Genomic DNA, 18,973 nt, shown 5'->3' on the forward strand with positions numbered 1-18,973 from the left:
GATAACCGCATAGGCAAATATTCGACAAAAGACCTGAGAAAAGATGTCCAACAAACGATAGCCAACATTCCTGTAAGCGGAGCTTGTTCCTGTATCATCTTTCTTGTTCTTTCCCACTAAAGAATGAAGAAGATTGATCTAAAATTTATTCTCCCTAGTCCTTTATCGTGGCCAGATCTAACCATAACAAATTAGAGAAGAGACCGGAGAAAATTATTCCATGGCGGCGTCATCATCTCTGCCTTGATGTCACCATCTATAAAGAAAAATATCAATATGTCATCATGCTGGTGAAGTTAATAATGTCGTAGTGTCGCCTTCATCTTCAATAGAGCAGTCATGGAGAAAACTATCCCACCCAACCCCCTCGCCACCGCTAGAGAGCAGGAGATAAATCCCCAATAGCAAAAAATTTCGTATGAAGAGACATTAACCCTAAGGACTTGATCTACTAAAAAATTACTAAAAAAAATCATGAATCCCCACTTCCTCCAACCTCCGGCGAGATGCCAGAGGGGAAGAGAGGGTACCAATGGCGGTGGCAAAGCTTAGGGCGAGTCACGAGAAAGGGGGGATATCTTAGTTACATGCATCCAAAATAAAGGTCTTAAAGAGAGTTTCAAGTAGCATGCATGCTCTGTTAATTTCCTCCTGATAATATATACTGCCTCTGTCCCTTTTTAATTGTCGCCGTTGGTGTGCGTGCCACAAGTTTGACTCGATTTTGTAGAAAATACATACAACATTTGTATCTTCAAATAAATTTGTTAAAAAACTAGATTCAAAGATTTTTCTAATGTTACTAATTATGTATTATAAATATTAATATTTTTTAATATATAATTACCGATAGTTGTTTTTCGGAAAGCGCAAGAGACAATTAAAAAGGGACGGAGGGAGTATATGCCATCTTGTAGATAATATATGTTATTCTTAATTCCACTCTCCTATTAGTAGTTCTGTGTATGACGTCGTTGTACCCCATTAAAATCCAAGTTCTATGTGTTGTACTTAAAAAAAGACGTCTATCCAACAATCGGGTGTTAGCACACGTAATTTTTTTTTTCCCGCAGTACTGTGCATCTTCTTCCTCTCTCCGCCACCATCCACAACCTCCTTGGCATAAATCACAAGTAGTAAATCATAAATCATAAGTATCATTTCTTTTATCTATGAAAGGACAAGGGCAAAAAATTGGTGGATGGTACTGAAGTTGGGGATCGGAAGACGATGCTGGGTGGGCACGGCCGCAGCATGGCCATGGCACTGGCGGGTGCGGGTGTGTGTTCACTTATCTCTCACAAAGCTGACTAAATGCTGACACTACCGGAAACTGGGACGTCGCCGAGTGCCTCATATTTTGCCGAGTGCAGTTTATCGGGGCCTCGGCAAAGATTATGTTTGCCGAGCGCCACACTCGGCAAAGTATAGCACTCGGTAAAGAATATTTTACCGAGCGCCAAGCACTCAGCAAACTTCAACACTCGGTAAAACTAGTCTTTGCCGAGTGCAATAGCACTCGGCAAAGACACCACTCGGCAAACATTGCTAACACCGTGACGGCATCTCCCTCCCGTTTGATTTTGCCGAGTGCTACCAGTTAGGCACTTGGCAAAATTATTTTATAAATTCTTTCATCAAAACTTTGCCGAGTGCGTCATGGTCCGGCACTCGGCAAAGTTAATTTTGCCTAGTGTCAGATCTAGGCACTCGGCAAAATTTTTATTTTTTTTGGATTTTCGACCCGAGTTTTTTTGTGTAGCCTTCTGACCGTATTTTAAGCTCTAATCTAAATTTTGGTGAAATTTTGACTTTTCTTGCTATATTTTATTAATTTATTTTGTTTCCTTGATTTTATCGGCGTATTTCAAATTTGAACTGCACGTCTATGTTATAATAGAATTTTGTCCTCCAAAATATGATATTCGTGACACGTATAGTTTGATGAGGCCATATGCACGGAGTCACATGAAATCTCAAGCATCTGGATGACGTAGTATGTTGTGTTAGTTATAGAAAAAGTGAATTTAAATTATATAAAAAGGAAACAAAGTCCGAAATTTACGAAACTTGTCGAGAAGTCTTGTAATCACATGCTGATCCTGTGGTAAAAAAATTGGATGATTTGGAGTAATTTGCGACTCATGATGCCTAAAACCCACACATGTGCGCACATGATAACTTGTTATCACATGTGGATATGTCTAGGTTTTAGGCAACCGACGTCACAAATTCCTCAAAATCTTTTCAATTTTTACCATAGCCTACACATACGGTAACATGATGCCTCCGCAAGTTTCGTTATTTTCGGACTTCGTTTGGATTTCATATAATTTAGAATCACTTTTCGGCCAAGTTCCTCGTCATGTTACGTGAAAAAAGATGCTCGAAATGTAATGCGAGTTCATGGATAGGGACTCAACATACATCAAATAACATGAATAACATTTTTCGAAGAACTAAATTGCATTATTCCTTGTACCTGCAGTTCAAGTTTGAAATATTAAAAAAATTCGAAGAAACGAAATAAACTAAGGAAATATATCAAAGTAATTCAAAATTTCCCCAAACATTAAAACTAGGTTTGAAATAATGTATGTATGCCACATAAAAAAACTAGGATCAAAAATAAAAAAAATAAAAAAAAACTTTGCCGAGTGCCTTTTTAGGGCACTTGGCAAAGTTTGATATGCCGTGTGCGCATCTTGGGGCGCTCGGCAAAGAAGCGTGGATCGGCAACAGCTGGACTTTTTTTTGGCGAAGGCCGACCCAATCACCTAAATTAGAAAAAAAAGTCGGCCCAATCGGCCCAACTGGAACCCTAAGTCCCTGAATCCTCTAAGTCCCGGGCGGTCTTCGCGTAGAGCCGTGCCCCTGTCCTCGCGTAGCGCCGCGCCCTCCCAGCGCCGCCGTCGTCTTCCTATGCCTCGCTGCTCCGGCACGCGCCCAGCGCCGCCCCTCCCTGACGGTCCCGCAGCTCGGCCTGCACGCCCCTCCCCGCGCCGGCCGAACTCGCCGCGCCCCCGGGGGGCGCCCGGCCGCGCTGCCACGACCGCGCCGGCACCGGCCCCGCTACGGCAGCGCCTGCCCCGGCCAGCGTCCACCCCGGCCTACTCTTCCAGTTCTGCGAGTGTTCGGGTAAGATCTGAGTCATACTTGCTTCCCCTCCCCAGTATATGCTCGTAGGTGCAGGTGACCATTTGGTCTCTACGGGTGCTGCTCTCCAGTGCCGTGACTGATAGATGGTATATAGAGAGAGGGTCAGCGTAGCTGGTGTGGTGGTGATTGATTAACAAAAGACCTGGTAAAGCTTATTTAATTTGAGACACAGTAGTATGTAAACTAATCTGTAATGAGCCTGTGTGCAGTGTGTGCTAGCTGCTGGTGGGGTAAATTCAGGCTTTGAGATCGTAGTGTCCCAAGGAGACCGAAATTGTTTGATGTTGTGGCGCTGGTGGGATAAATTCAGGCTCTGTATATGTTTGCTTGTGTCTTAGTGCAGGGAGAGCTTGAGCTGCATTGTTAATCGGTCATAGAAGCATTATTGTTCTATAGCATTATTGTGCCATGCCTGATTAATTGTTCTATACAGTACAGTAGAGTGTTCTGTTCAGCTCAAATAAAATATGGCAAATGAAGGATGCTTTAATTTGGAAAAGCTAAGCTTCAGAATTTTCCTTTTAAATAAGGAAAATAGCTCAAATAAAATGTTTTGTCCATATTCTGTTCCTTCACTGATATGTTGTCTTTGTTTTGCAAGTCAGATTTTACTATTTGCTGTTGCAAGCGAGTCCTCAAATTTCTGCCCATCTTTAAGGAAGCAGCAAAGTCATTTAAGGGAAAGGTAATTCTTTCTGTTTATTCGAGTATATATTCTTTCTGCACTAAGTTTGCAAGGCACTACAATGTCAAACATTTGCTGGCAATGCCATTAGTTATCATGACACGTGAACATCATTTGCCTTTCTTTTTCACTCAAAGTTGCATTGTCTTAGAACAAAAGAGTATACAGATCTGTTCCTGGTTTGCTGCTTTCTGCATGCCAGAGTGTACTTCCCACCTCTGTATATGCTACTAGACCTGTATATACTGATAGCCAAAAACTTTGTGAGCTATTGAGATTACTTGGAGGGAATTAGCCAAAAACCTGTATATACTTTAAAGTTGAATAATTGTGCCTTAACTATGTCAGATCAGCTCATTACAGTTCAAGTTGAATAATTGTGCCTTAACTAATGCATCTAACTTTCTGTTCTATACTCCTTAGTGGGAGGTTCTGCAGAAATTTACAACTTATAGTATTGTGTTTCTTCTTTTTGCAGAGAAGAGGCCGTCTAAGGGGTCTCGGAGTACCCGGATTGTCTTCGTCGGCGTTGTGGGTGTGCCTGGACCGCGTCTGCTCCGCTAGCATTACTCCACCGACACCCTAGGTATAAATCTCCTCTTTTTCCCTATGTCTGTCGTCGTAGTTCGGTGTCACCCAGTTAGGCGTCTCCCGTCCAAAAGAGATACGGTTGGTGGTATGCAAATATTTGCATATCTGTGACCGTATCTGTTTCGGATTGTCCATGTTTTTTGGACAGTCCGTGGATGCGTAGTTAAGTAAGTTTCCATGGTCTGCTCCGTTCCGAGATAGGATTTCGGCATCACCCCCCTTGTTGTTGTACGGATACACACTCTCCCTTGCAGGACGTGTATCGGAACAACAACGGGGAGGTGCTGCCGAAATTCTATCTCGGATAGGAGCGGGCCATGGAAACTAACTCATCTACGCATCCGCGGGTGGATGGACCTATCCTCACCTATTAGAGAGTAGGGACACCACATAGATGCAATTGATGGTCATAGATGTGTGCTGATGCTTCTGTTAAAGGATGGAGGACCGTGAGTGGATGTACACGCTCCGGAGAGATGCGAAGGATTTCGACTTGCTGTTTATACACAAGGTCGAAGGTTTCTTGAATCAAGCATTTGGCAAGAGTGCACACGACCATTCTCTAGTTGTTTGTCCTTGCAGTAGTTGTGACAATAGAAGAAGGAAAGATAGGACAACCATGGGTAAACATATTGTGAAGTTTGGATTTACTCCAAGCTACCACCGGTGGATCCACCATGGTGAAGCTGATCGTATCAGAGAGGAGGTGGTGAGACCTCGACTCGAGGCTTTTGCTGATGATGCGGGGGTACCAGACATGCTAGATGACATTCACCAAGCTCAGTTCGCTGAAGGACGTGATAAGGAGGAGGTGGAGGCTGCCGCAGATGACTTCTACCGAATGTTGGACTCGGCACAGAGACCCCTTCACGATCATACTAATGTTTCTCAGCTAGATGCCATTGGTCGCGTGATGGGGTTGAAGGCCGAGTTAAACCTAAGTCGAGAAGGCTTTGACAAGATGGTGGCCGTGTGGGGAGGCATGCTACCGATGACACACATTATGCCAAAGAACTTGTACGAGTCAGAGAAGCTCCTTCGTGCACTTAAGATGCCGTATGACAAGATACATGCCTATCCGAATGGGTGCGTCTTATTTAGGAAAGAACACAGTGATGCCAAGTACTGCCCAAAGTGTAAATCCTCCAGATACGTGGAGGTAGACTCAGGCGATGGCCAGAAGAGGCAGCTTACGATCCCCATGAGAGTCCTACGACACCTTCCGTTCCTGCCAAGGCTCCAACGGCTATTCATGACTGAAGAATCCGCGAAACAAATGACATGGCACAAAAACGGCAAAAGGTACAACCCTGGGAAGATGGTACATCCATCCGATGCTGAAGCATGGAAGCACTTCAATGCTCGGCATCCTCTCAAAGCAGAGGAGGCTCGTAATGTACATGTCGCCCTGGCAACAGATGGGTTCAATCCATATGGTATGATGGCTGCACCATACACATGTTGGCCCGTGTTCGTCATCCCCCTCAATCTCCCCCCCGGTGTCTCCTTTCAACGGCATACCATGTTCCTATCGTTGATAATTCCTGGACACCCGGGGAGTCATATGGGTGTCTTCATGGGGCCTGTGATAGATGAGTTGATCCATGCTTGGGATGAAGGGGTGTGGACATACGACCGAGCTACGAAGACAGGCTTCAAAATGCACGTCTGGTACCACTACTCCCTGCACGACTTCCTGGCGTACGCGTTAATGTGCGCTTGGTGTGTTCAGGGGAAGTTCCCATGCCCAATATGCAAGGACGCTGTGAGGTTCATATGGTTGAAGAAGGGTGGCAAGTATTCATCGTTTGACAAACATCGTAAATTCCTCCCTCTTGACCATGCATTCAGAAAAGACATCAAGAATTTCACGAAAGGTGTCAAAGTGACAGACCCTATACCACACTTGAGGACGGGGGCCGAGGTTCGTGCTTAGATAGATGCTCTCGTGCCTGGGCCGGATGGTAAGTATGTGGGATATGGTGAGCAACATATGTGGACTCATAAGTCCGGGTTGACGAGGCTCCCCTATTTTGATGACCTCCTACTACCACATAACATTGATGTCATGCACACCAAAAAGAATATCGCCGAGGCACGTTGGGCAACACTCATGGACACCGACAAGTCTAAGGACAACCCTAAGGCTAGAGTGGACCTTGCGACGTTGTGTGATAGGCCAAACCTAGAGATGCAGAAAGTGCGACAGGAAGGCAGTGGAGAAGGCCTAAGGCCCCCTACATCTTGAAAATCGAGCATAGGAGGGAAGTGCTTCGATGGATCAAGAATTTAATGTACCCTGATGGGTATGCAACCAATCTAAGCAAGGGAGTCAACTTAGCCACTCTGCGAGTCGACGGGATGAAGAGTCATGACTACCACATATGGATTGAGCGAATACTTCCGTCGATGGTTCGAGGCTATGTCCCTAAGCATGTCTGGCTAATGCTGGCAAAGCTAAGCTACTTCTTCCGCCAGCTTTGTGCCAAGGAGCTATCTCTGGCCGTCATTACAGAATTAGAAACAATGGCACCTGAGTTGGTCTGTGAGATGGAGAAGATCTTTCCACCTAGCTTCTTCTTGCCGATGCAGCATCTGATTGTGCACCTCCCGAACGAGGCACGGTTGGGGGGGGGCCAGTGCAGGCCCGTTGGTGCTACCCAATCGAGCGATGTCTAAAGACTCTTTGCAAGAAATGTACAAATAAAGCCAGAATTGAGGCTGCCATTACAGAGGCAAGCATTCGGGAGTTGGTAGCAAACTTCACAACATCCTACTACAAGCCTAACCTTCCTAGCAGGCATAATCCACCCCCTCGTTACAATGCTGGCGAAAATGAATCCACCCTCAGCCTTTTCAAAGGTGAACTAGGTTGCGCAAGTGGATCGACCCCCAAGAGATTGGATGCAGAAGAGTGGCGCAGGATCACGCTATATGTGTTCACCAACCTGCCTGAGGTTGCTCCATTCATACAGTAAGTTCTCAACGAGCTTGTTTCAATACGATGACTCTACTATGTATCGATCCCCATTGATTCTCTTTGGTACAGGGAATTTGTTTGTCAAGAGTGGCGTCAATCAATTGATCCTAGCCCGCATGAGCATGATGCCCTTCTTTCGGAGGGTGCGGGAGCTGGGAGGCCTGATTTCATTTCTTGGTTCAAACAAAAGGTACTTTCCAATTTAGCTCGTACTTTTGTCGATAACTCGATGTTCCCTAGTACATCGCAAGATCCAGTAGTATAATGATGTATCATGCTTGAACTTGCAGGCGCAGACCTATGCGTCCATGAGTGACGAGTTGAGACAGGTTGCAAACGGCTTCGAGCCTAGGGTGAAGTCATATACCGGTTATGACGTGAACGGATATCGCTTCCACACATCAAGACACGAGCAGACTCGACCCAATCGGAAAACCACGAACAGCCAAGTTTTTACACTGGGCACTGATGGCATCGAATACTACGGGGTAATTGAGGAGATCTATGAACTTTTATATGACGGCCGGGTACCTCTTACTCCTGTCATATTCAAGTGCCACTGGTTTGATCCTGGACAAACTAGACGGACCCCTCATCTTGGGCTAGTCGAGATTAGACATGATTCTGTCTATACAGGAAAAGATGTCTATATTGTGGCTCAACAGGCCGTGCAGGTGTATCATACACCGTACGCGTGCACATGCAAAGACCATCTTAAGGGTTGGTCTATTGTGCACCAGGTATCTTCGCATGGTAAACTACCTCTTCCGAACGATGAAGATTACACCTTTGACACAAATACATATGATGGAGAGTTCTATCAAGCAGATGGCCTAGAAGGGAGGTTTGAGATAGTCTTACCCGAGATAACCGAAATGGAAGTAGACAATGAAATGGTGGATGATGATGACCCTAGAGATGTAGTGGTGGATCTTAAGGACATTGAAATGCTTGAGCGATTCCATTTAGGCAGAGACAATGAAGAAAACACAGAACCTTCAGATAGTGTTGCCCATTTGGACAACTTTGACAGTGATGACGAGACCTATGACCTAGGGGAAGATTATTCCTAAATCATGTAATACTATGTTAATTATTAAAATTTGTTATGTTCATTCATTTTCAACTATTTGTAATACTAACGCTTGTTGTTTATTCTTTGTAAATTGCAGGTGACAGAAACAAAGATGGTGGCCAACCGTTCACCGAGGCATGTAGCCTCAGTGTACCGGAGGCTATGCCCCGCTGGAGTCGAGGAGACGGCTTCTGCTCTAGCGGCGAGAGCAGGCCTGAGTCGTGGCCCGGGTCTCCCCAGGACGAGGACGCTGACGACGCTGATGGGGACGGGGAGGCCCCGGGGTTGCCCCAGGCGGGGCCGACCTCCTACGCCAGCTCACGACCAGTTGGAGGACCGGCCTCCTACCCCAGCTCACGACCAGTCGGAGGACCGGCCTCCTACCCCAGCTCACGACCACCCGGAGGACCCGACTCCTACCCCAGAGGACCATGAGGTGGCCATGGTAACGACCCCAGACAATCTCGTGACTCAGCAGACGGATGAGGGGACTCAGCAGACGGAGGACAGTTCTGCTCACTCGACTCCTTACCTGCGTGGTGCCACAAGGCTTCCTAGTGTTCCGCGTCATGAACGACGCCCACTGATACGTCCAGCGGGAAGAAGGTAAGTAACTATAGATGTTATCACTAGTACTTCATATGATACGTTGAAAATCCAAAGATAAATTGATATTTTTCCTGAATCACTTTTGCAGGGGCTGGCTAGTTCTGGAGGGTGCTCTTGATCCCCCACGCACCCCTGCTACCATCCTGGGATGTCTGTGTAGGAAACACTTCCCCGGCCTTGTGGACTTGGGAGATGGGAGGTGGGAGCCGGCCTGGACGTGGGGTAGGTACGCACTCGGCGAGGATGACGAGAAGTCCAACAAGAGGAGCGGGTTTTGGCGGACTTTTGGGTAAGTGTCTCACAATCAAAGCATCAGCAGTTTAGCACCTGATGCTTGGCATAATGACCTGATGGTGTGCAACATTGAGCGCGGCTTATTCAAGGGACTTGATCTTACTGAAATTAAGGAAGAATTTTAAAATAAAAATATAAAAATGTCTTTGCCTAGGTCTGTACTCAAATAAAGCATTATTATAAGTATGTATTTATTCCAAGAATGTTTATTTAGTGAGGTATTTTTAGTACCAATGCTTTACTTTTGGATTTCTGTATATATATAGATAGATAATGTTCTGGTACATCTTTGCATATTCGTTAGTTTTTTTATGAAAATAGTTGTTAGTTATATTATACATGTTTGACCAATTGACCTTTATAAACCCGCCACATCTGAAATTTATTGCTGCCTCCGCCACTGTGCACACAGAGTTACTTCAAGGCCGAACCAGGTCGAGAGAACCTGACAGATCAGACAGCACACAGAGCGTGTCAAAAGTACGTCGGTGACATGATTCACGAGGCAAAACTCCAAGCCCACGTCGACTACTACAGGTCCATCGAGAAAGAGCCGTGAAGCTGACCCGGGAGCAGTACCTTCAGGTACTTGAATAAAATTGATTCATTTTGGGAGTTTGCAGGTCCAGAATTGATCTTTCTTCTATGTCAAACAATTGATGATGTGTAGGTGCCGCCCAGCTGGTGCATGTCGTATAGATCGGCATGGGCGAGGATCGTGGACAGGTTCCTAGACCCGGCGCACATCGAAAAGCAAGAGCTCGGCAAGCGGAAGCGGGCACTGAGGGCTGGTCCAACTCACCACCAAGGCAGCCGCAACCTCCCCAATTTCAAGCGAGCACTTGTACGTGATGTCATTTATCTATTCTAATGCTCATTTCTGCCCGATTTCTAATCATGTTGCCGTCTTTCTCGCAGGAGGCCGCACAGCCAGACGTGCCGGTGTCGGAGTTTGGGGCATGGGCTGTGTCCCACATGGGCTCAGTGAAATCCGGTGTCACCTTCTACCCGGATGCCCCTGCCCAGGCTTACTCCGACCCGACCATCCACGCTAAAGTCATGGAGTACACGGAGTCGGTGAGGGCGCTGCGTGGCCCAGACGTTGATCTGCGCACTCATCCCCTTGAGACAGAGGTGATCGTGAGGCGTGGGCAAGGCAGGCAGCATGGGCGGTTGTGGATTGCAGACGGCGCTCAGTTCTCCGCCTCTGCACCTTCTCTCTCCGACGGGCACGGAGCACCAGCAGTAGCCTTCCCATACGTGCACGACCAACTGCAACACTGTCTTGGGTCGACGAACTTACGGTAATTCCGGTCTCACTCGTAGTACATTGAACTTTACACACATTTATCATAGAGACAATTCAGAGGTCCAGGAACTTCATCACACTCAAACTGAACAATGTATTGATGTGCAGCTAGCTTTCTCCTAGATTTAGAAATATATTCAATTGAAAGCCAAGGAAAAAACCAAGGAGTGAATCAGTGGGTTAATGAAATAAGCTGAAATTTAGGAATGCTACCAATAAAAGAAAATTACTACCCTTTGCAACATCACACTCTATTGCTGGTTGTCTATTACTGATTGTACTGAAATAGTGCAGAACTGAATGGAGGGGAAAACATCTGAAGTACATGTACCTGTACAGATTCTATTAAAATTGTCATGCTTGTGCTAATAACTCTTCTCTATTAATCAAATTGGTACACTCTAACACATGTGCAGGCCGAGCTGTTACAAACAAAGGAGTCGCACGTGCAGTTGACCGCTCAGCACGCACAGCTGACCACTCAGGTGGCGCAGCTGACCGCTCAGGTGACCCAGCTCATTCAAACCATCGGGCAAGGACAAGCTATGCCGGCGGTTGCACACTACACTCCTGTGAGTATGAAAGTTGAATCATGTTGGCCTTCGTGCCGTTGGGATAGCTGGCCTTCGTGCCATTGTGATTTTCGGCCATCGTGTCGTTGGTATTGTCGGCCTTCGAGCCGTTGTTTTCTTGCAGGTTGGAAACCTCCCCGTGCAGGGGAGGTACTGCCGAAATTTTCAATTTTTGATTGAGTTTAACACATGCCATCTCCTCTATTTTGTGCAGCCTCCATCGGTGTGTTCAAACGCTCATCAGACATCACCGGCGGTTGATCCCGTCAATCCTTCACCGACGTCCGGGAGGCCACCCTTTGAGTCTTTGCCACAGTAGCTATGTTGACCTTTTAATAATAGACTTGTCATGTTGAACTTTGATGCATTTGTGATGGTCACACTAGCCATGTTGAACTTTGATGCATTTATGCGGGACTTGTAATATCGAACTTGTGATGTTCAATATTAATGGATTTTCGATGGATTGATGAAATATGTGAGTGCTTGTGATATATAATGTATGCTGGTGATATATTCTGTTGCAATGGAATTCAAAAAAGCAAATTTGGGAGACTTTGCCGAGTACCATGACCAAGACACTCGGCAAAGTTTTGTCATGATTTAATATTCAAAATTACTTTGCCGAGTGCTATGACTACAACACTCGGCAAAGTTTATACCAACATACATTCTGGAATTCTCTGTCAAAACTTTGCCGAGTGCAAAGGAAGCACTCGGCAAAGTATTAAGGAAAAAATAAAAATTAATTTGCCGAGTGTTCAGACATGCACTCGGCAAAATTTACAGGGAAAAAATAAAAAAAAAATTTGCCGAGTGTTGATCCATGCACTCGGTAAAATTTACGTTGACGGCAGACAGTGTAACGGCAGAAAAACTTTGCCGAGTGTTGAGGGAAGCACTCGGCAAAATAATCTGTAATTTTTGCCGAGTGTCCTCAAAAAAGCACTCGGCAAACCTTCTTCGCCGAGTAAGATTTTGCCGAGCAAATTTTGCCGAGCACCACACTCGGCAAAGGCTTTGCCGAGAGGAAAAGTGGTCTTTGCCGAGCGTTATTACACTCGGCAAAGCCACTGGTTCCAGTAGTGTGAGGTGGAGGAGAGAAAGGAGGAGCAGGCTGTAAGTTTATATGCAATAGTGAATAACTAACTATTGTATGGATGGACTGAAAGAAGGCTGTAGGAAACCTTACAATCAGCAAAGTAGACTGTATTATTAAACTTGCTCTAACACTGAAAAGTTCTGAAAGCTAGGATTTTTTATTGTTGTCCATAGGAACAATGCATGCATGTTTGACGCCAGAACAACTATGGGTACCTACCGCAAAACAAGCTTCTTCTAATGTCACTGACCTACCCACCAAATTCATCTCTAGCTAGGGCTGTGCGTGCGCCTTCTCTCTCTGTCATACACCTACTTCAGTCAAATGTCACGGGGCGATCGATGATCCGGGTCAGTGGGCCCTCTTTCTCTCTCCTCCTCATATAAACCTCCGTCCTCTCTCACTCTACTCTACTCTCACAACAAACATAGTCACCACCAGACAAGTACCTGCAGTGTTGCGATCAAACGACGAAGAAGATTCAGACAAGGGGAGGTCACCGTGCTGCGAGAAGGCGCACACGAACAAGGGCGCCTGGACCAAGGATGAGGACCAGCGGCTCGTCGCTTACATCAAGGCCCACGGCGAAGGCTGCTGGAGGTCGCTCCCCAAGGCGGCCGGCCTGCTGCGCTGCGGCAAGAGCTGCCGCCTCCGGTGGATCAACTACCTCCGCCCAGACCTCAAGCGCGGCAACTTCACCCACGAGGAAGACGAACTCATCATCAGGTTCCACGGGCTCCTCGGAAACAAGTACGTACGTATACATATGTTACTGATGTGAGTGACGGTCACAGTAGATTATATATCAGAAAGATTAAATTGTTGTTGAAGCAATTCTCTGATCATGACATATATATATATATATATATATATATATATATATATATATATATATATATATATATATATATATATATATATGTATATATATATATATATATATATGTAGTATGTTCTTGATTGTTCACTTCATTAATTTCTACGGTGAAACCATGTATGAAACAGGTGGTCTCTGATCGCCGGCCGGCTGCCGGGTCGAACGGACAACGAGATCAAGAACTACTGGAACACGCACATCAAGCGCAACCTCATCGCCCGCGGCATCGACCCCAAGACGCACAGACCGCTCGGTGTCTCCACCTCCGCTGCCGCGGCAAGCAGCCATCGCCGCCAGGACCAGGACCACCTGCTATCAGCGCGGTCCAGCTGCTCGCCGGAGACCAGCGGTGATGATGACAGCGCATCTGCGCCGTACGACGGCGGCGGCATCGACCTGAACCTATCCATAAGCCCGCCGAGGCAGCCGCCTTCGCCGTCACCGCCGCCGACGCGTCAAGAAGCAGAAGCAACAAGCGGAGAGGTCTTAGGGGATGCAAACGGTAGTAAAAAAAACTCCACCTAAAGCCTTGCCTTGTTTCGATGTTGTCAGATTCACCTCAATCCACATGTATTGGAGTGAATTGGAGTGAAATTTAGTTCAAGTTCCACTCCAACCTACCCCAACACATGTGGATTGATGTGAATCCGACTACATCCAAACAAGGCCTAAAGAGAGTGGTACAAGCTCCTCATTTGAGAGGAAAACGATATGCTTGTGCTTGAATCGCCTGGGTTTGCAGGGCACTGAGAGATGCACCTGCAGTGATACATAGTTATTAGCTTATTTTCTTTTTCTTCCTTGCAGGCAGCGAGGTCAAGGTCGACTCACCGGCCGGTCGTTTATTAGGGCACATGCATGATGCTGAAATCAGTGATTTCCGCAGAGCTTTATGATTTGATGATCGTGAACAAGTCGATCTCTGCTCCAGTTCCTTTAAACTTTGAGGAGAAAACATATTTTTGCTGTTGGTTCATCTTGTGCATGTTCTTCACTAAAATCTACATATGCTACTTTGATCTTTCCTACCCTTCTGATGCAAACTGATGATGCTCTGCTAGCCTGGTCTAGTCCTATCTGTGTATAATAGCCTTATTTAGCTGGCTTTTTTCTTCTGCATTGACGTCAAACTCTTTTGTCCATTACTGAAATCACAGACTCTTCTGTGGCATCTTCTAGATCAGTGTTTGGGAAAAGCAACAGAACTCCTACAAGCAAGTCCCACGTAATCACAAATCATTAATTCACAAGTACATATTTGGGGCTATTCTTGCTAGTTTTTCCATGGATTGTACCTTTAATTTTAATGGTAGCTATATACATCAGCTGTCTTACCTACCACATAACCAAATACCCCGAGAAGAAACAAAGAAAATGTTCTTTTCTAGATGAAGACGTAACATATATATAATCATATGCAGGAGTTTTAAATTTTATATACTATATACAAAACCATGTTGAACATGAGTACATAGGTGTACATGCATGCATGTAGTACTTCTGGATTACCTTGTTTAGAAATGGTCGATTGTACAAAAAATAATGATTCAGATTAGGACTTGGTCACTTGGATCCTAATTGTCCCGGGCAAAGAATTCATGCCTGGTCGATGGTTTATTGACTTTCTGCAGTGAATAATTTAAGAGAGTGTGTACATTAATTAGGCCCTCTTCTATGATGGTGGTGTGAGAGATGAGCTAAACCTACAAAGGCTTAAGCTTCCTACCGCAAGGCTTTTTGCCAGTGATGGTGGTGTGAGAAGATGCAGGGGAAGTCAGAGAGAAGGAAACCCATCCATCACTACGGGAGAATCGAAATTTCCCGAGTGTCAAAGGCTTCCCCGAGAGCCAAAAATCGAGTACTCGGGGAACCCAGTCTTCCCCGAGTGTTGCTCTCGGGGAAGAATTGCACTCGGGGAAGAGAGGCTTCCCCGAGAGCCGTAGCCTACCTGGCACTCGGGGTAGAATGACACTCGGAAAAAGTTTTCTTCCCCGAGCGCAACACTCGGGGAAGACAAGCACTCGGGGAAAAAAAGTGTTCCTTGACGTCCCAAGCAAACGGCGCCGTTGGAGCTTGAAATGAAAAAAAATTCTTCTCCGAGCGCCATAAAAAACTCTCAGGGAAGGGCCTCTTCCCCGAGTGCTAAAGACAGGCACTCGGGGAAACTGGTGGTTTCCCCGAGAGCTGTGAGATTTGCACTCGGGGAAGAGGCCCTTCCCCGAGAGCCAAGAAAGACACTCGGGGAAGTTTTTTTTGTTTTTTGTTTTTTTTGCCCAAATTTTTTTCTTTTGCCTTCCCACATTATTTCAAACTTCTTGTTTAAATTTTAGGATATTTAAACTTTTTTTTAGTATATTTCATTAGTTTTTTTTGGTTTCATTGATTTTTTTGCAAACTTCGAATTTGAACTGTAGGTGCATTAAATAATGGAATTTTTTTATTCAAAAAATTATATTCACGATATTTGGTGTATGTTAAGACCGTATCCAGAAGCTCAAATCAAATGTGAAACATCTTGTTGTCGTAACATGAGATACAACTTACGGAAAAAGCGTTTTAAAATTACATAAAATCCGAAAAAAGTCCAAAAATAAAGAAACTTGTCTGGACGTCATGTTATCGCATGTAGAGGTTATGATAAAAAATTGAGAAGGTTTGAAATAAGTTTGCGATGTTGGATGTCTAAAACCTAGACATCTAAACCCCGCGCGCCGACATGGACCCCGACCCCCCGCGCGCGCCTGCCCCCACCTCGACCCCGCGCGCCGTCAACCCCGCGCGCAGCCCGGACCTCGACCCCCGCGACGCCCAGGCCTCGACCGCGTGCCCCAGACCTCGACCGCACGCCGCCCCGGGGGACCCCGACTCCGCGCGCCGCCAGACCTCGACCGCACGCGCGCCGCCCAGACCGCGACCCCGCACGCCGCTCCAAGAACAAGGTCTGCGGCACCAGGGAGTACAAGTGCGACTGCGGCACAATCTTCTCCCGGTAGGATTTCTTTTTTCAAGTGTCAATGCGCCTACATCACAGTCATTGCTGAATTACATCCTTTTTGCACTTGTTTATGGTGGAACACTGCTATACAAAAGGATGTCTGGATGCTGTTTTTTGCACTCAGAGAAATGTTTGAAGGCTACTTGGGTAAATTATTAAACTGGGTAAATCGAAGCTAATCTTAAATTTTGTTCGTTCTAAAAGATACTAATCATGAACTATATTGTCGCTTATACTATACTCAACACATACATTAGAATAAAAATTAACAGACTGAAGTAGTCTCAAAATAAATGATCACCTGTTGAGATGCTATTTTAGGTTTCAGGGCACACGAGAGCAATCTCTTTAGAAGTCTTGTTTGGATCAAAAGTTGAGATGCTATTTTTGGGTTTGAGCACATGCCCAGCCTTTAAATTATTCCCATGGACCAGAAGTTTGTGTGGTACTGTTTCTCTTGTATGATTGATGCATGTACATTTCACGTTCAGTGTATGTGCACTGCTAACCAGGACCAATGACCAGCTGCTCGTCCAGATGATGAACTGTTTCTTGGGTGATTTGGCTAGTTTTGTTCTCTAGCCGTGCTTTTGTTGTGGAGCCAATCACAGCAGCTTGTTCTCTTGATGTTTGTGATTGGTCTTTAGCTTTTGTTCTTGCTTCTGTGAATTAATACTAGCCTGAGTAGTATTCATGTTTGACCATCCTTCCTTTCTGATTAATAGTGATATGTTTCTTCTTTTATAGAGCAACACTTATCAGAAGGGACCCAGAGCACCTCAGTGACCCTGGTCGTCTTCGTCGGTGTTGCGGTCGTGCCTGCACTGCATCGCCACGCCACTGCACCAACTCGCCACTGCACCGCTAGCCTGTCTCCACCACCACCGTAGGTATAATTGAGCTCTCTTCCTTATCGCTGTCGTACGTAGATCGGTATAGCCTAGTTAGGTGTCTCCCGTCCGAAACAGATACTGTTTGAGCTATGTGGATCTCTACATAACTGTAACCGTATCTGTTTTGGATTGTCCACGTTTTTTGGACAGCCTGCGGATGCGTAGATGGGTTAGTTTTCATGTTCTGCTCGGATCCAAGATGAAGTTTTGGCACCACCTCCCTATTGTTCTTCGGATACACACTCTCCCTTGTAGGACGTGTATCGGAAGAGCAGCGGGGAGGTGCTGCCAAAATTTCGTCTTGGATTGGAGTAGAGCATGAAAACTAACCTTATCTACGCATCTGCGGGTGGGATTAGAACCTATCCTCACCTATTAGACAGTAGACACGCCGTGCAAATTCGATTGATGGTTATATTAGTCCATTATGTGTATATGCTAGAGGATGGATAACCGTGAGTGGATGTACACGGGACGCCCAAGTCAGACTCAAATGACCCGTGAATGGATGGATAAGACCGAGAAATTTTTGGAACATGCATTTAAGGAAGCTAAGGGAGCGATAGACACGTTCTGTCCCTGCAGCCATTGTGAGAACAAAAAAAGAAGAACAAGGGAAGTCATGATGAAGGATCTTTGCACCAAGAGAAAAGCGAGCAACGTATGCTGATGCCAGGTGTACCTCACTATCAGGGTAGCGCAAGCCTCAGCAAATACAAGAAGACATATGTAAGTCTCAACCACTTGTCTAATCTAGCCTCGCTCAATTCTGCATGATTGCAAACCACATGTTGTCTATATTGCAGGAGGCGGCGCACGGTGGCCAGCCAATTGGCCAACTCACGGCGTATGCTCTGGCCCACATGGGCCCGGCAAAGTCCAACATCGAGTACAACCCTGATGCAGGCCCAGAGGTGTACACCAACTCTAGCGTCTACACCCGTCTCAGTTCGTACACGGAGGCATCGAGGTTAGTCCATGGGTCGGACTACGATCCGAGGACTGAGAAGCGCCTTGATCCTGAGCTAGTGATGAGGATTGGGCAAGGTAAGAAGCATGGACGATTCTACATTGGTGACGGCATCCTTGAGACAGGTTGTACTCCTCCTCTCAACCGTCTACAAGAAGCGAGCACGAGCTCTAGCGTGCCCATAAGCCAACGGCCAACAGCGGTGGAGGCACTACAGGTAAGTATTCCAGTTTCATTCATCGTTCTTTCAATTTTACGTTCCTTACCTTTGCATTATTGAAACATTGGGTTCAAATGTTGTAGGTCGAGCTGCTAGCACTTCGGGCCCAGCAGGAGGCCCAGTTGGCTGAGCGAGAGACTGAGCGAGCCGAGCGGGAGGCCGAGCGTCAGAGGATACAAGCTTTGGAGGCCCAGCAAGAGGGTTTGCTCAAGTTCGTGCAACAACTTGGGCAACAACAAGGTTGGGAGATCCCAGCACAGCTGCTTGCACCAGCACCACCATCATATCGTCGAGAGTCTACTCCGGTGAGTACTAGTATGGATGTTTTACTTTCTTTGCTCATACTTAGCATAAAACCTAGTGATGGCCTTCTCCGGATTTGTTGATGTGTCGGCCTTCGTGCTGGATTTGTTGATGTGACGGCCATCGTGCCAGACATGTGCTTGTCGGCCTTCGTGTCGACGTTTCTCTTGCAGGTTTTGGAAACCTCCCCGTGCAGGGAGGTGCTGCCAAAATTTCCAATTTTTCTTTACACTCTCTACATTTTTATTTGTCACTCACATCCAATGCCCTCTCTTTTGTAGCATGCATCGGGGGTGGCGTCCAACCATGTCGGAGGGTCGCCAGGATCGCACGGCGTGC

The 18,973-nt window shown here is 46.1% G+C and overlaps 3 protein-coding genes across 8 annotated transcripts; all 3 read left to right on the plus strand.

Moving 5' to 3' along the window:
- LOC110437648 lies at positions 2,869-11,751 on the plus strand. Of its 6 annotated transcripts, XM_021466165.1 has the most exons (13): positions 2,869-3,138; positions 3,765-3,844; positions 4,323-4,430; positions 4,874-7,409; positions 7,485-7,605; positions 7,706-8,493; positions 8,588-9,096; positions 9,188-9,388; positions 9,806-9,978; positions 10,064-10,237; positions 10,312-10,697; positions 11,119-11,274; positions 11,489-11,751. In XM_021466165.1, the coding sequence occupies exon 4, from the start codon at positions 4,875-4,877 to the stop codon at positions 6,369-6,371; it is 1,497 nt and encodes a 498-aa protein (XP_021321840.1). In that variant the 5' UTR covers positions 2,869-3,138; positions 3,765-3,844; positions 4,323-4,430; position 4,874; the 3' UTR covers positions 6,372-7,409; positions 7,485-7,605; positions 7,706-8,493; positions 8,588-9,096; positions 9,188-9,388; positions 9,806-9,978; positions 10,064-10,237; positions 10,312-10,697; positions 11,119-11,274; positions 11,489-11,751. The 6 variants fall into 6 exon arrangements, 5 of the variants coding, with proteins under 5 accessions (XP_021321840.1, XP_021321838.1, XP_021321841.1 ...); XM_021466163.1 differs by having other exon boundaries at positions 7,485-8,493; XM_021466166.1 differs by having other exon boundaries at positions 3,761-3,844; positions 4,874-8,493.
- On the plus strand, positions 12,584-14,679 carry LOC110437489 (myb-related protein 308-like). Its single transcript, XM_021465947.1, has 4 exons — positions 12,584-12,587; positions 12,697-13,126; positions 13,382-13,755; positions 14,061-14,679. Exons 1-4 carry the CDS (start codon positions 12,584-12,586, stop codon positions 14,147-14,149), a joined length of 897 nt encoding a protein of 298 aa, XP_021321622.1. The 3' UTR covers positions 14,150-14,679.
- Positions 15,970-17,138, plus strand: LOC110437490 (classical arabinogalactan protein 5-like). The gene is made up of 2 exons (XM_021465948.1): positions 15,970-16,192; positions 16,996-17,138. The coding sequence occupies exons 1-2, from the start codon at positions 15,970-15,972 to the stop codon at positions 17,136-17,138; spliced, it is 366 nt and encodes a 121-aa protein (XP_021321623.1).

This window comes from Sorghum bicolor, chromosome 8 (genome assembly GCF_000003195.3).
Source record: "Sorghum bicolor cultivar BTx623 chromosome 8, Sorghum_bicolor_NCBIv3, whole genome shotgun sequence".
NCBI lineage: Eukaryota > Viridiplantae > Streptophyta > Magnoliopsida > Poales > Poaceae > Sorghum > Sorghum bicolor.

Coding starts and splice junctions, on each gene's coding strand:
- LOC110437490 (XM_021465948.1), top strand. CDS start 15,970: ATGGACCCCGACCCCCCGCGCGCGCCTGCCCCCACCTCGACCCCGCGC. Junction 16,193..16,995: donor CACGCCGCTCCAAGAACAAG/GTCTGCGGCACC, acceptor CTTCTTTTATAG/AGCAACACTTATCAGAAGGG.
- LOC110437489 (XM_021465947.1), top strand. Junction 13,127..13,381: donor CACGGGCTCCTCGGAAACAA/GTACGTACGTAT, acceptor TGTATGAAACAG/GTGGTCTCTGATCGCCGGCC. Junction 13,756..14,060: donor GGTCTTAGGGGATGCAAACG/GTAGTAAAAAAA, acceptor TCTTCCTTGCAG/GCAGCGAGGTCAAGGTCGAC.
- LOC110437648 (XM_021466166.1), top strand. CDS start 4,875: ATGGAGGACCGTGAGTGGATGTACACGCTCCGGAGAGATGCGAAGGAT.